Genomic DNA, 12,638 nt, shown 5'->3' on the forward strand with positions numbered 1-12,638 from the left:
GAGGGCGCTTCCTTGCGCCCTAATCCCACCCGTGAGCAGCTGTTTCCGTCATCTCTCCACAGAAGCCCCGATCCCCGAGGCCTCCGGTCGTTCATATCCCTGAGTCATCACCACCAAGATGCCGGGTTTCCCAAGTCATCCGTCTTCCTACCGCTCTCGAGAGCTCCCTCTCCTGACTGCGGAGCTCCCGCATTCCGCGACTACGAATCTCCCAGGGCCCAGGTCACCTGTCCTGGAGGAAACGCCCTCACTCCCCTTGGCCCAGAGACCACCTCGTAGGTGACAGGCAAGCCTGAGCGCGACACCTGACCCAGAGCCGCGCCACGCACCTGAGGCGACAGCGAGGCCAGGGGCGGGGCCGCGCTCCAACCCGGGGCGAGAACGAGGCTGGAGGCGGGGCCACGCCCCGAGGTGCGCGTGCCAGGGGCGGGGCCACAGCGCGAGGTGGGCTCTGGGCCGGGGGCGTGGCCGCGCCCAAGGCCGTGAGGGGATGCGCCAGCCGCCTCCGCCGGCGGCGCGCGCAGCCGCACCCCGCCCGCCACCTTCCCTCCCCACCCCGCCGCGAGGCAGCGCAGGGGTTAAGACCGCCGGCGCCACCTGGGCGCCGCTGAGGAGACTGGCGAGCCGGCGAATCCTGCGCGGGCGCGGCGAACAGGTGCCCGCGCGCGTCAGGCGCCGGCTAGGGGCGCGGCCGGAAACCCGGGGCGGGGTGCGGCCGGCCCCGTGAGCGAGAGGAAGGCAGGAAGGAGCCGGCCGGGCTGGGCGGCGCGCGATGTGGAGCCGCCGCCTCGGCCCCTGCAGCAGCCGCCGCCGTCGCCGCTGCTGCTGCTGGGGCTGCCGCCGAGCCGAGGGACATGGAGCGCGGCTGCAGAGGGCGGCCGCCGGCAGCAGCAGCAGCGAGCGTCGCGGCCACAGCGGAGCGCAGCCCGCCCCGTGAGACGCTGCCCGGCCGGCGGTGGCAGCAGCGGCAGCAGCAGCAACAGGGCGGCTGAAACCCGGGCGGCGGCTTTACCTCCTCGCTACCTCCCCTCCCGCTCCGCGCCCCCCCTGAGGCGTCCCCCTCCTCAGCCTTCCCGTTCCTGCCCCCTCCGCGTCCCCCCTGCGCGCGCGAACAGCTGAGCCCGGGGGCGGGGGCGGGGGCGCGTGCCGCCGACGCGGGGGAGGGGCGGGCCGGCGCGCGCCGCGCCCAGGGCTCGCGGGGACCCGGGGGGCGCGTGCCGCGGCGCGGGGCGAGGCGAGGCGCGGGGCGCGGGGCGGCGCGGCGGGGCCCCTCCCCCCTGCAGCCTGGCGCGCGCCGGCCGGGCCGCACCGCTGCGGGCTCCGCGCGCGCGGGCCATGTCCGCCTTCTGCCTGGGCTTGGCCGGCCGCGCTTCAGCACCCGCCGAGCCGGACAGCGCCTGCTGCATGGAGCTGCCCGCCGCGGCCAGGGACGCAGCCCGGAGCCCCGCCGCCGCCCTCGTCTCCTTCCCCGGGGGCCCCGGGGACCTGGAACTGGCGCTAGAGGAGGAGCTGGCGCTGCTGGCGGCCGGGGAGCGGCTGTCCGACCCCGGGGAGCATTCTCAGGCCGAGCCCGGGCCTCCGGCCGAGGGGGCCGCCCCGCAGCCGCCGTCCGCCCAGGACCCAGAGCTGCTGTCGGTGATCCGGCAGAAGGAGAAGGATCTGGTGTTGGCGGCCCGGCTGGGCAAGGCGCTGCTCGAGAGGAACCAGGACATGAGCCGGCAGTATGAGCAGATGCACAAGGAGCTGACAGATAAGCTGGAGGTGAGGACCGCTCTCTCCTGGGGCAGCCCAGGTACCCTCCTGGCCCCGAGCAGTTTTGGAATCACCCGCCCCACCCCCTTCCTTGCCTCGCAGAAAATTCCTGGAACGGGAGGTAGCGTGGAGGGTCTGTGATGGTCAGGTGAGGGCGTTCATGGAATCCACCTGACTTTCCCACTCTGCACTCGGCAAACGGGTCCTTGCCCAGCTCCCAAGGCCGTGGGCCGTTCTATATATGTACTGTATACAGCATCTAAAATAGAGCTTACAGTATGACTAATTTATACGGCGCTGAGGTGATGTCTGCACACAGAAATGAGAAAGTCGGGAAGCATTTAAAATAGGCTCCAGGTTTTCAGGGAAGTAGTTAATCTCTAATCAGGGTGTTAGCCTAATGCTTTCCAGTTGGGGCAGTAAGGCCTCTAGATGCCCTTGTCATTCTTAACTTGCAGGCAGCTGAAGAGTTGTGGGAAACAAGTGCTCCTAAAGGAGCTTTATATAGCCTGCAGATACTCGGGGATTAGGAAATGTGGTTCCACTGCAGAAATCCGGCGAGCCAGGGCTCAGCGTGTGGCTGCTGGTGGTGGGTTGAATTTGGGCCCGGTATTTGTGTATTTAAGCAGTACTTTTCTGTGTTCTCTCAGGCCTGCAGAACCACATTACTTTACTGTTGCAAATATCTCTTCAACTACCTGTGATATTTCTGCCAGTTCTCTGGACCAAAGTCTCTTGGAGCTATACCTGTTTGTTTGCTTGCCCTTAACTAGAAAAGGGCCTTGAATGGCAATACAGAATTCCAGCATTTCTAAAAAATTAAAGATTTGCCAGAAAACCGAAAAGGTGTCCTTCTGTGGCAGTGGAGAGCAGCGTATCCCTTTCTGCCCTGTGTTTGCTCTTGTTACCCAGTTTGGGTGCAGCCAGTTCTGTTTCCTGGAACAGGAGACTAATGCAAACCTGAACAAGGTCTGAAATTGACCCTCATTGGGTGCCATATCCCTGCTACTTGTTGAACAGACAGAATGTAGATTTAGAAATGCTTCTAAAATTGGAATGTGCATGTAGCCCAGTGACACCTCACAAGTAAAATCAAAGGGAAAAAGGAAACCAAGGAGTGCTGTGTAGTTCCCTTGGCCTGCTAACTAGGGCTGCCAGTCGATGAACCCCTCAGATAGCTGTCTGAAAAGTCGTTTGTGAAACCTATAGGTACACTGCCAAAAAGCAACCTAATGAATGGATTTGTCTAATTTCGCTTGAAGTAGAGGTCCAGAAATAAAAGGGTGTCTTTTTTTTTTAAGAGATTCAATTACACAATTCTGTAAAGAAGTATTATGGCAGAGATTTATACTTGTGATTTGAAATCCTTTTAGTGAGGGCCCTGATTGAAGAGACAGCTAACTTTAAAAGAACAGCATTATCAGTTTGATTAGTGATAAATTTCATAGTAATCCTAAGTGTACAGTTACACCTTGGATTCCACAGAGAGCTTCTGTACATTTACTCAACAAAGGAAAAAGCTTTAAAATTCTATCATAACAAAAAAGATTCATTGTGAAAGAATAACTTTTCATTGATATTTGTTAATGACCTGATGGACAATAATAAAATAGTTTTAAGACTCTAAAATTATTTTTAAAATCTTCACTCCTCTGCTGATCAGCATTTGAACTTTAGTGTTAAGTTTTAAGTTCTGGAGGTTAGTTTTACGACATTGTGAATGTACTTAACCTCACTGACCTGTACACTTAAAAATGGGTAGGGTGGTAAGTGCTTATGTATGCTTCATAACAATCAGAATATAGCCAAGTTAAAGTTATTTATAAAAGGCCAAATATGGGTCATTATTGAGTGATGAGGGTTCAGTTACACTATTGCTTCTGGGTGTTTTTTGAAAATTATCAGGAAAAAATCTTCAAGCTTTTTAGTGTACAATTAAAAATAAATATCTTATAAAGATACTACCATTAGTTGCTTGTTAATTTTTTAGTGTTAATATGAGACAAACTCATTTACAGAAGGCTTGATATCTGCAAGTGAATTTTCCCCACAGTGTATTTCTTGAACAACCTAGATTTCTGAATGTTGATTTAAGCAGAGTGCTTTCTAAACCTTGACACAGCATCTGTATTTTCAATTAAATTTTTACCTAAAATTTAAACATTTAGGAGTAGAGAATTAGCCCTTATTTTAAGCATAATTTCCCACAAACTGTCAGAATACTGAAGTCAAGCACATTATCTCACAGGTTGGTTTGAAAGACATGTTAGTGGATTCTGAGGGTATAGTAGTTTCACTGTTAAATGAAACTGGTTTTATTTTAATCCTTTCTGCTCCCTTATTACAAAACTGAAGGCTTTTTAACTTAAACCATTTTAAAGACTTTTTCTAGCTATTCAGTAATTAATATTAAATACCTCTCCAGTTCTTTTTGCCAAATCCAAGTGTTTTTTTTTTCTCTTTTAAAACATAAAGTACTTTATCGTATACTGGTCATTAGAAGCATGCTGTTTAAAGTCTCTAATAGTTTAAAGGTTAACATAGTTTTTGAACAAACTGTGTTTTAATGTTTACCTCAATTTATTTTCATTACTTGAAAGGCAGCATAACAGAGTGAGAGCTCCTCCACCTCCTGGTTCACCCCACCGCCACCCCTACCGTAGGATGCCTCAGACAGCCAAGGCTGGGCCAGGCTGAATCAGGAGCCTAAAACTGGGTCTTCCATGTGGGTGGCAAGGTCCAAATACTTGAACCATCATCCACTTTCTCCAAGAACACATTAGCAGAAAGCTGAATCAAAAGCAGAGTAGCCAGAACTTGAAGAGGTACTCAAATTAAAAAAAAAAAAAAAATTAAATTTAACAGAACAAGAGAGATCCCATTCCTTGGTTCACTCCCTGCCCCCAGATGCTCATAACCACTGGGGCTGAGCTGGAGTTAGGAGCTTGCAACACAATCCAGGTCTCCCACGATGGTGGCAGGAACCCACTTGCTTGGGCCATCACCACTGTCTGCATTCCCAGGAATGGAATCAGGAGCCAGAGCCAGGACTGAAAACAGAACAGATACTCCACTGTGGGATGCAGGTGTATTCACTACTAGATCAATTGCCTGCTCCCAGGAGACTTTTACTGTACAACTCAAGGTCAAAATGAAAATTTAGAGGCTGGCACTGTGGCGTATTGGGTTAAGCCACCACCTGCAGTGCCAGCATCCTATATGGGCGCTGGTTCAAGACCCAGCTGCTCCGCTTCCAACCCAGCTCTCTGCTATCACCTGTGTAGTGGAAGATGGCCCAAGTCCTTGGGCCCCTGCACTGGTGTGGGAGGCCCAGAGGAAGCTCCTAGCTCCTGATCGACCTGGTTCTGGCCGTTGTGGCCATTTGGGGAGTGAACCAGCAGGTGGAAGACCTCTAGACCTCTCTCTGCCTCTGCCTCTGTGTATCTCTGCATTTAAAATAAATGTCTTTTTTTTTTTTTTTTTTTTTTGACAGGCAGAGTGGACAGTGAGAGAGAGACAGAGAGAAAGGTCTTCCTTTTGCCATTGGTTCACCCTCCAATGGTTGCCGCGGCCGGCGCGCTGCGGCCGGCGCACCGCACTGATCCAATGGCAGGAGCCAGGTGCTTCTCCTGGTCTCCCACGCAGGTGCAGGGCCCAAGGACTTGGGCCACCCTCCACTGCACTCCCTGGCCACAGCAGAGAGCTGGCCTGGAAGAGGGGCAACCGGGACAGAATCCGGCGCCCCGACCGGGACTAGAACCCGGTGTGCTGGCACTGAAATGCAGAGGATTAGCCTATTGAGCCACGGCGCCGGCCAAAATAAATGTCTTTTTAAAAATAATGAAAATGCAGATTAATTGGGAAACTTTTAGGATTTTAGTTATTTTCCCACTGTTGAATTGACTGCATTGTATTTTATTATTGATTTAAGCCCACGATCCAGATTTTCATATGCTTAAAGTTCTAAAGGCATTTTAAAAAATTATTTCTTCTGTATCTACAGATAAAAACTTATATACCGCCAAGTCCTTAGTATTTTTCCAGAATATGAACTAATGTAGCAATTTGAATTTATATACTTTTTCCCTTCAGGGATCAAGTATTTGTCATACAAATATTTGTCATTCTTCTTTTCCATTGTGACTGAGTTTGGATTATTTCTTATTGCAGAAGTCTCTTCCCTCAGTTTCTTCCCACTTCCCTAGGCCAATTTTCAGGATTCTAGTACAAATTTTTTTTTAAGATTGATTGATTTGAAAGGCAGAGTTGCAGAGAGAAGGAGCTAGAGAGGGAAAGATATTTTTATTTGCTGGTTCACTCCCCAAATGGCAACAACAGCTGTAACTTAGCCAGACTGAGGCCAGGAGCTAGGAATTCCATCCTGTTCTCCCACATATGCAGCAGAGCACAAGCACTTGGGCCACCTTCTACTTTCCCAGGCTCATTAGCAGGGAGCTGAATTGGAAGTGGAACAGCCAGGACTCTGTGCTCAAAAGGGATGCCAGTGTGACAGTGGTGGCTTAATGACTATGCCACAACCCTGGCCCTTCTAGTATGACTTTTGTACAATTTTTTAAGAGGACGAAAAATAAGGTGAAAAATAAGTACACAATAGTGAGAGTCACCACTAGATTTAGGGAAGCAAATCCAGGAGTCTTGGTTCTGCATTCGGTGCTGATCCTCCTAACCATCTTTTTCTTTATGTTTTCAAGAATCATGTCCTGGACTTAGGTATGAGAATAGTGTCACCTTTCTGGAATTTTTTTTTTTTTTTTGATGAGTATCACCTGTCGACAGACCCTCCCCCTAAGTGGATTGGATTGTCTTAGTTGCTTGGTTGGTTGAGCAGCTGTTTGCTGAGTATTTTTAAGTCTTTCTGTTCTTTTAGAACACAATCCTAATTTATCTGGCCTCTCAGTAACACAGTGATTACTGAGTTTTTGCTGTTGCCTTCTGTTCAATCTTTTTGTTTTGGAAAAATTTAATAAAACTAATGATCACAGTGTTAGAACTGCAATTAGCAATTTCTGTATCCTAACTTTGTGAAGTTTCTAAGTGATGAAAGCATTTTCATATTTGAAAGTTCAGCATTATGAGGGAAGCATAGAGCAAAAACTTAATGCTGATGGATAGAAGTCCTCCCTTTATGCTTTTCCCATATGCTTTAAAATGAGACTGTATAAATAGCAAGTATAAATAAATGTGATTATTTTTCAGTAAAAACACTAGAGTGACTATAGCCAAATGAGTTAAATGAGTTATCCTCTTAAAGCAGTCTACTTCAGTTTTCAGTGAAAACTGCATTTGCTGATAAGCCTGGAATTTTAATTTTGGATTGCTGTTTTATCTTTTGGCACATTCTTTTGACTTAGTCATGGTAAATTTTCATCTTTGGGGGCTAAGACTGACTTCTGGAGCAGTCGCAAGTTACTCAGCAGAGAAAGGGTAGTACTATGGCAGGATGAAGTGGGATAATCTCATTTTTCAGATGTAGCTCAGGAGTGAAATAATGGGACTCATTTTCTCTTATTTTTTTAAAGATGTATTTTATTTATTTGAAGGGCATAGTTAGGAAGGGAGAGAGAGCTTTCATCTGTTAGTTCACTCCACAGATGGCTGCAGGGGCATGGCTGAGCCAGGCTGAAGCCAGAGTCAGGAGCTTCTTCTGCTTTCCCATCTGCATTAGCAGACTCAAACTGGTGCCCATGAAATATCCTGGCATTGTAGGTGGTAGTTTAACCTGTTACGTCACAACACTGGCCCCAGAACTTGTTTTCTTGCACCACTGTAAGCTGGTCCTTGAAGATTTCCAAAGAAGTGTTCCAAAAAAAAAAAAAAAAAAATATATATATATATAGAAGGTGACACCTTCCAATAAAAGTGACTTCCCAACGTGAAGAGAAAGTCGAGTGCTCTGAAAGAGAAGATTCATGTGCTCGTTTTGGCTTGTGGAACCAGTCTCAGTGCTTGGTTTCAACTTTCAGTGCATCAGAATTTCCTGAAGAACCAAGTACATATACATACGTGGATGCCTACACCTCATTTCTTTCTCAATTGAAACATAATATCTTTTAAATATTTATTTATTTGAGGGAATGTTACAGAGAGAGAGGTCTTCCATCCTTGAGTCACAATCTTTTTTTTTTTTTTTTTTTTTTTTTTTTTGACAGGCAGAGTGGACAGAGAGAGACAGAGAGAAAGGTCTTCCTTTGCCGTTGGTTCACAATCTTAAGAATCAGGGTTGGGGCCAGCACTGTGGCATAGGAGGTTAAGCCTCTGCCTGCAGTACTGGTGTCCCATGTAGGCACCTGTTCATTTCCCGGATGCTCCACTTCCAATCCAGATTCCTGCTAATGCACCTCAAAAAGTAGCAGAGGATGGCTCAAGTCCTTGGACCCATATGGGAGACCTGGAAGAAGGTCCTGGCTTTGGCCTGGCCCAGCCCTGGCTATTGTGGCCATTTGGAGAGTGAAGATTTTCTTTCTCTCTCTTTGTGTCTGTCTGTCTCTGTCTGTCTGTCTGTCTCTCTCTCTCTCTCTCTCTCTCCCCCACCTCCCATCCCCATCTCTGCCTTTCAGATAAAATAATTTTTTTTGCTCTAGAAACCTTTTATTTAAGGAATACAAACTTCATGCATTTCATAAGCAGGAATAGAGTGATTCTTCCCACTGTACCCACCCCTCCCACTGACACTCCCACCCCCTTCCTCCTCCCTCTCCTATTCCCATTTTCATTTTTTACTAAGATGTATTTTCTTTAAAGATTTTTAAAAATTATTTGACAGGTAGAGTTACAGACAGTGAGAGAGAGACAGGTCTTCCTTCTGTTGGTTCACTCCCCAAATGGCCGCAATGGCCGGAGCTACACCCATCTGAAGCCAGGAGCCAGGTGCTTCTTCCTGGTCTCCCATGCAGGTGCAGGGGCCCAAGCACTTGGGCCATCCTCTACTGCTTTCCCAGGCTACAGCAGAGAGTTGGACTGGAAGAGGAGCAACCAGGACTAGAACTGGCACCCATATGGGACGCCGGTGCCGCAGGCGGAGGATTAACCTAGTGCACCACAGTGCCGGCCCCCTAAGATCTATTTTCAATTAACTTTATACGCATATAATTAACTCTATACTCGATAAAGAGTTCAACAAATAGTGTGAAAAAGTCATTTTTCTAAAATTTTTGTATTTATTTGAGAGGTAGAGTTAGAGAGAGGATAGGAGAGAGAGAGAGAGAGAAAGGTCTTCCCTCCACTGGTTCACTCCTCAAGTGGCCGCAACAGCTGGAGCTGAGCTGATCTGAAGCCAGGAGCCAAGAGCTTCTTCCAGGTTTCCCACGTGGGTGCAAGCACTTGGGCCATCTTCTACTGCTTTCCCAGGCCATAGCAAGAACTGGATCCAAAGAGAAACAGCTGGGACTTGAACTGGTGCCATATGGGATACTGGCACTGCAGGCAGAGCCTTACCCCACTATGCCACAGCACCAGCCCCAATAAATAAATATTTTTAAAAAATACTTAAGGCCGGCGCCGCGGCTCACTAGGCTAATCCTCCACCTGCGGCGCCGGCACACCGGGTTCTAGTCCCGGTGGGGGTGCCAGATTCTGTCCCGGTTGCCCCTCTCCAGGCCAGCTCTCTGCTGTGGCCCGGGAGTGCAGTGGAGGATGGCCCAAGTGCTTGGGCCCTGCACCTCATGGGAGACCAGGATAAAGTACCTGGCTCCTGCCATTGGATCAGCGCGGTGCGCCGCCCGCAGTGCGCTGGCAGCAGCGGCCATTGGAGGGTGAACCAATGGCAAAGGAAGACCTTTCTTTCTGTCTCTCACTGTCCACTCTGCCTGTCAAAAAAAAATAATAATAAAATAAAATAAATACTTAAGAGGTAGAGTTACAGACAGTGCAAGGGGAGTCAGAGAGAAATGGCTGCAATGGCCGGAGCTTGGCCAATCCCAAGCCAGGAGCCAGGAGCTTCTTCCAGGTCTCCCACACAGATGCAGGGGTGCAAGAGCTTTGGCCATCTTCCACTGCTTTCCCAGGCCATAGCAGAGAGCTGGAAAGGAAGAGGAATAGCCGGGACTTGAACCGGTACCCAAGTAGGATGCCGGTGCTGCAGGCAGAGGATTAACCTATTGAGCCACAGCGCCAGTCCCCCAATAAATAAATCTTAAACAACAACAAAAAAAAATGAATTGGGGTCCAAGTGGGTGTATTTTGGACCATACACCAGAACTTTTCTGAGGGCATCAAGAGTTGAAGATTCGGCCAGCGCCGCGGCGTAATAGGCTAATCCTCCGCCTAGTGGCGCCGGCACACCGGGTTCTAGTCCCGGTCAGGGCGCCGGATTCTGTCCCGGTTGCCCCTCTTCCAAGCCAGCTCTCTGCTGTGGCCCGGGAGTGCAGTGGAGGATGGCCCAAGTGCTTGGGCCCCTCACCCCATGGGAGACCAGGATAAGTACCTGGCTTCTGCCATTGGATCAGCGCGGTGCGCCGGCCATTGGAGGGTGAACCAACGGCAAAGGAAGACCTTTCTCTCTCTCTCTCTCACTGTCCACTCTGCCTGTCAAAAAAATAAAAATATAAAATAAAGAGTTGAAGATTGTTGCCTATATCCTATATTTCATATACTCTTTAAAAATATAGCTTTGGCTATTGTACATACTGTACTTTTCAAGTAGGAGAACTGTTTATCTCACTAAAACAAAAATGTTCTTATTTCCTTCAATCAAAATAAATATTTTTTTATTGAACTGCTACTTCAACAGAACCTTTTCTACATACCATTTGCCACAGACAATTTATATTTTTATCAGTCTCTGAAAACTCCATAAAGACAAGGACTATATCTGTTTTGCTCATCACCATAAATCCAGGATAGTGCCCAGAACATGGTTGACTTTCAAGAATAAATAAATAGTAGCTGGTGTTGTGGTGTAGTGGGTTAAGCCACCACCTGCAGTGCCAACATTCCATAAGGGCACTGGTTTGTGTTCTAGCTGTTCAGTCCACCTCCCTGCTAATAGCCTGGGAAATCATTGAAAGATGACCCAAGTGCTTAGGCCCCTGCCACCCACTATGGGAGGCCCGGATGGAGCTCCTGGCTTCGACTTAGCCCAGCCCTGGCTGTTATGGCCATCTGGGGGATAAACCAGGAGATGCAGGGTCCCTCTCTAACTCTGACTTTCAAATAAATCTTAAAAAAAAAAAAAAAAAAAGACAAATAAGAAATAAATATGCAAGTCTTCGCAATAGGCCATGATTTAAAGTAGGCCTGAACCTGAGCTTGCTTTGCTGTTTTGGAAATATAGTGCTATATTGGAGACAGCAACAAGTATTTATTGAGATGTGATTTAGAACACTAGTCAGTTGACTCAGATACAAATGGCAGCTCATCCATTTAATAGTCTTGGCCTTGCATTTGTCAGTTAACTGCTTATCCTCTGTTGCCTCGTCTGTAAGAACAGACAATTAAAGGATCTCCAGGGAGTGGGGGGGTGGCTGCAGTTCTGGCACCACCTATGACACTGGCATCCCACATGGATGCCAGTTTGAGTCCTGGCTGCTCTACTTCTAGTCCAGCTCTCTGCTAATGAGCCAGGGAAAAGAGCAGAAGATGGCCCAAGTACTTGGGTTCCTGCCACCTACATAGGAGACCCAGATGGAGCTTGTAGCATTGATCTGGCCCAGCCCTGGCCATGGTAGCCCTTTGGGGGAGTAAACCAGAGAATGGAAGCTTGCTCCCTCTGTCCTCTCTTTGTAACTCTTTCAAATAAATAAGTTCATCTTTAAGAAATACATTAAAAAAATAAAGGAGCCCTGGGATTCTTTCCACCTCTGAAAATTCTGATTATAAGAGCCTGCTTTATGCCATAGATAATAGTTGATTGAAAAAAGTCTCTTCAAAAAAAGTAATAAGTATTTGGGTTGTGGGACTCATTTCTAGTTGTTTAAATGTAGAGTTGACCAACTGATTAAATAACTTGTAAGTTTCAAGTAAATTCCCAAATGTAGAACCTCATGACCAAGGATAAGAATAAACATAATAACATGGCATGTTTCCAGTAGGAGTGATGTTCCTTTGTGAAACCAACTCCTTCCCTGCTCTGGATCAAGGGGATATTTTTGAAACTGAATTAGGAAACTTGTCCGATTTGGCAGTGTTTTGTTGTGTGCTACTGACTAGGAGAAAGAAGTTAGAGTGGGAAAAGAGAAAAAAGGCTGTGGGATACAGTTTTTAAATCCTATTCACTTTTTCACCCAGCACTTAGAACAAGAAAAACATGAACTGAGAAGACGATTTGAGAACCGAGAAGGAGAGTGGGAAGGGCGAGTGTCAGAACTGGAGAGTGATGTGAAACAGCTACAGGATGAGTTGGAGAGGCAGCAAGTTCATCTGCGGGAAGCAGATCGAGAAAAAACACGGGCTGTCCAGGAACTATCAGAACAGAACCAAAGGTTGTTGGATCAACTCAGCAGGGTGAGTCACAGATTAAGGATTTATGGTGAAGCAGCTTCTCTGTGACATCAGTCACACATGAGTATATAGTAAGAGCAGTGCTGCTTTTGATGCCTCTGCTTTTGATATCAGCAAGTTAAATCTGTTCCGTCTATGGGAGCTTCAGCAGTACCCAACCGGGAGTCAGGAGCCAAGACCTGTGTTTCTGATAAACCAGTTGTCACTTGTCTTGGGGATTTTCTCATTTTTAAGATGAAGGAACTGTGCTTAATGGTTTCTAAAGTTCCTATTGCTCTAAAAGTTTGTGATTTCTTTACCTAAAAAAAGCGTATCACTGGTGAATGATGTTAATTCATGTAGTTCAGATATTATAAGGTGTTGTCTTTAAACTGAAAAATTTAAGGAAAATTTCTAGAGGGAATGATTTTTATTGGTGTTGCATTTGT

The 12,638-nt window shown here is 47.7% G+C and overlaps 1 protein-coding gene across 5 annotated transcripts in view; it reads left to right on the plus strand.

Moving 5' to 3' along the window:
* Positions 1 to 1,226: 1,226 nt before the first annotated feature.
* The window catches only part of BICDL1 (BICD family like cargo adaptor 1), a 115,465-nt gene continuing 104,053 nt past the window's right edge, over positions 1,227 to 12,638 (plus strand). The window contains exons 1-2 of one of the 5 annotated variants that reach the window (XM_070065997.1): positions 1,231 to 1,761; positions 11,998 to 12,213. In XM_070065997.1, coding sequence (XP_069922098.1) covers positions 1,336 to 1,761; positions 11,998 to 12,213 — 642 coding nt within the window. In that variant the 5' untranslated portion in view covers positions 1,231 to 1,335. Of the gene's footprint in view, positions 1,762 to 11,997; positions 12,214 to 12,638 lie in introns of all 5 variants that reach the window. The other 4 variants (XM_051826604.2, XM_008272310.4, XM_002719796.5 and 1 more) reach the window with 4 other exon arrangements.

Source organism: Oryctolagus cuniculus, chromosome 21 (assembly GCF_964237555.1).
Source record: "Oryctolagus cuniculus chromosome 21, mOryCun1.1, whole genome shotgun sequence".
Classification (NCBI taxonomy): Eukaryota; Metazoa; Chordata; class Mammalia; order Lagomorpha; family Leporidae; genus Oryctolagus; species Oryctolagus cuniculus.